Raw genomic sequence first — 3,649 nt, forward strand, 5'->3', positions numbered from 1 at the left:
TCCACAACCCTTCCCCTGCTCTCTGCAAGCTAATGTTTTTCGTCTAGACCTGCTCTTTATGTGAGGTTATGTCCTAACATTATTGTTCATACCATTGCATAACATCTCATTCTCTCCTTTCCACAGACTGAGCTGCTGTACATCTGGCCATGTCTCTAAAGAACTATCACAGCATCTGATTATGCACACTCTCTTTTCTTCTTTGAATTTTTTGCAGCTGTACCTATCACACTATGTCCTCCATAACAGGAGTTTTGTCTTCATTGTATTTTTAGATTCTGTCCTATTTGTACTAAAGTGAGGATGTAGTTTTTCATCCACTTATACTTAGTAGATTATTAGTTAATTCTTAGTAGATTATCTGCCTTTCCCAGCATGGATAATTGCATAGCTGAAGATATTTCCTTAGGTATCAGAAAGTTTGTTCTGACTTGTGAGAAAATTGGATTGAAAGTACATAAACTGACCCTATATACCAACACAGTATTAAGCAGCTGTGTACAATTCATTTTGTTGTATTCTTTATGTATTTCAGGAATTTTTAAGTTTTGCCTGCATTTCTGGATAACATACCTGGATCACGATGGAATTTGGACCATCAAAAAATTTTACCCACACTGAATTCTATCTAATTGGATTTACCTCTCTAAAAGAATACCGAAGACTTCTTTTCATCCCATTTAGCATAATGTTCATCTTTGCAGTCAGCACTAATTTCGCCCTTGTATTTGTCATTATGCGGCAGAGGACACTTCATTCTCCAATGTATGTGCTGATATGTTTCATAGCATGCGTGGATATATGTGTGTCATGCTGTGTTCTCCCACGATTGTTATTTAGTTTAGCATCAGGGATCAATGTTTGGCCTCGAGAATTATGTCTGATCCAGATGTTTTTTGTTCACTATGCCTGCAGTTTTCAGTCCACAATCTTGTTTGGGATGGCTGTAGATCGCTACTTTGCTATATGCATGCCATTACGGTACAACAATTTTATGAGTTTTACTAATTGTATGATTGCTACAGGTATAATTGTAATTCGTAATATGTTAATTATAACAGCCATGGTTGCTTTGGTTGGAACACTTAGATTCTGTTCGTCTAATGTTCTTTATCATGTTCATTGTGAACATCAGCTGGTAGTCACCTTGGCAAGCCCCTGTGAAGACACCACAAAGAACTATTTAGCTGGTCTGATCAGTTTCTGTGTGCCAACTATTGACTGCGTTGGCATTGCATTTTCCTACATTACTATATTTTTTGTGATTTTCCAATCAGCCTCAGGAGAGTCACATAGCAAAGCCATCTCCACTTGTACCACCCACTTGATAGTTATCTGTATTACCTACTTCACCTCCATGGTGGCCTTCCTGGCCTACAGAATCCAGTCAGGCCTTACATCTGACCAACGTATCCTTATTAGTCTTGGATATTTACTTGTCCCTGGTATCTGCAACCCAGTGATCTATGGTATCAGGAATAAAGAAATACGGCAACAGTTCATAAAACTTCTTAGACTAAATAAGGTTGATGATTTCTGATCAAAATCACAACAGTGTCTAGACTTAGAGCAACATTATTAAATTAAATGTAATAATTTCTTTTGCATCCAGTGAGGAAACTATTTTATCGATGTGCCTAATAGCACCACTTAAGTAATTTTGGAATTTGTGTATAAAATAATGGATGATTAAAAACAATCTATCTTCCATATTCTATACCGTTTATCCTTCCTTCAGGGTAACAGGGAAACCTGGAGCCTATCCCAGGGAGCATCGGGCACAAGGCGGGGTACACCCTGGACAGGGTGCCAGTCCATCGCAGGGCACACTCACATACACATTTCAACACCCATTCATACACTACGGACACTTTGGACATGCCAATCAGCCTACCATGCATGTCTTTGGACTGGGGAAGGAAACCGGAGTACCCGGAGGAAACCCCCGCAGTACGGGGAGAACATGCAAACTCCGCACACACACAGGGCCACGGTGGGAATCAAACCCCCGACCCTAAGGATTTCTTAACTGATTTTAAAAATGAACAAATTAATGGACAAATTTGTAATTGTAATGTCGTAATGCATTAATATTACAAATTTTAGGGAAGAATATTACTTCTGTAATAATTTGATCAGAAAAAGGTTGAAACATTTGCTAGTCATTGTCAAACATTTCAATATGTGATAATGGTTCCTAATTTATTAAACATTTTGAAGCTCTAAAAGTTTTTACTGGAAATTATATACAAGCTGTACTGTATAGTTGTATATACTGTATAGTGTATACTGTATATATGAAGGTGGATTTTGTTTTGTCTACAAGTTCTGCTTTGAAATTAATTTCCAGAATCTTTTTTAACTTATTCAGGAAACGGGCATGCAGAGGAATGCAAGTGCAGTAAAAGGCTTTATTTAAGAGAGGCAGGCAGACAAATACAAAATGAGATCGAAAATCAAAGTCCAAAAACAGGCACTGTACAAACAGAAATAACAAGGGTAATCCATAATCATTAACCAAAAAAAAAAAAAAAGCTCAAGACACAATGGAGACAATCACGGAAACAAACGCTCTATAATGCTCAGGTGGTGAAACACTGAAACCATACTGCGCAGGGAACAAAGACTCAGGAGGGATTCAAATACACAGATTAATCAGAGAAACAAGAAACAACTGAGAATGATTAGGACAAAATCAATAACATGACATTGGTGGAGACAGGACATAAACCAAAACAAAAACACACATGGTAACAAAACAGAGACATATCAATGTGGGAGCATTGATTTACCATTTAAATCAAGCACAAGTGAGAGTATTAAGGAATCACTTTGGTGAATAAATTATTTTAAAAATACTTTCTTATTGCTTTGATAAAATGACAACTAAATAAATGTACATAATAAACATGAAAACATTTTTATATGAAGTTAGAGAAATGTCAGTAATGGCAACACATTGCAGAAAGATTCTTGGTCTAATTACAAAAAGAAAAAAAATGATTATATTTCACTAAAATATCCTGATAACATCATGCATATTATCCGTTTTCAGTCTTCCCTTATGTTTCAGTGAAGATGTGTAAAAGAAAAGCGAAGAGAAGAGAATTGCTTGGCTGCAGTGTATTTCTAGTTGAAATCTCTTGACTCTAATAATGTCGCCACATGCTCAATGTGATTCAATTTAATTGCAGAAACAACTAACCATTCCCAAAGGTATACAATTGTTACTAAACAAAACTGATTAAAGGACAACCTTCACTGGTTCCCTAAACGACAGTGTGTCTTTTAATTGGTTTCTAAAGGAAATAAGCCATAGTGACATTTTATTGATTCCTAAAGGTAATGGAAATCCATGCAGCACAGTGCACATGTACATAAATCATGTAGACACAATTTTCACATCAAACATTAAAATAAAGGTGTGTGTGTTGGTTAATCTCAGTGACTTTCACTGTTGCATGGTTGTTGGTGCCAGGGACCCGCACAATAACCGCACAATTGCTTTAAGACTACATGGGAAGCCTGTCTTCTCCTAAAATTTCATTAAAATGCAGCAATGAAATGTTCCTATATTAAGAGTGAGTCTGTGTCTATGTTACTCATCACTCTTGGTAAAAATTCAATATTTTAATGAAGCAATTGATCA

At 36.4% G+C, this 3,649-nt stretch overlaps 1 protein-coding gene across 1 annotated transcript; it reads left to right on the forward strand.

Annotated features, from left to right (window-relative positions):
* The first annotated feature begins 583 nt into the window (after window positions 1–583).
* LOC108278581 (olfactory receptor 51E2-like) lies at window positions 584–1,540 on the forward strand. The gene has a single exon (XM_017492028.3). It carries the CDS (start codon window positions 584–586, stop codon window positions 1,538–1,540), a length of 957 nt encoding a protein of 318 aa, XP_017347517.2.
* The last annotated feature ends 2,109 nt before the right edge of the window (window positions 1,541–3,649 follow it).

This window comes from Ictalurus punctatus, chromosome 18, assembly GCF_001660625.3.
Source record: "Ictalurus punctatus breed USDA103 chromosome 18, Coco_2.0, whole genome shotgun sequence".
In the NCBI taxonomy this organism is placed as follows: domain Eukaryota; kingdom Metazoa; phylum Chordata; class Actinopteri; order Siluriformes; family Ictaluridae; genus Ictalurus; species Ictalurus punctatus.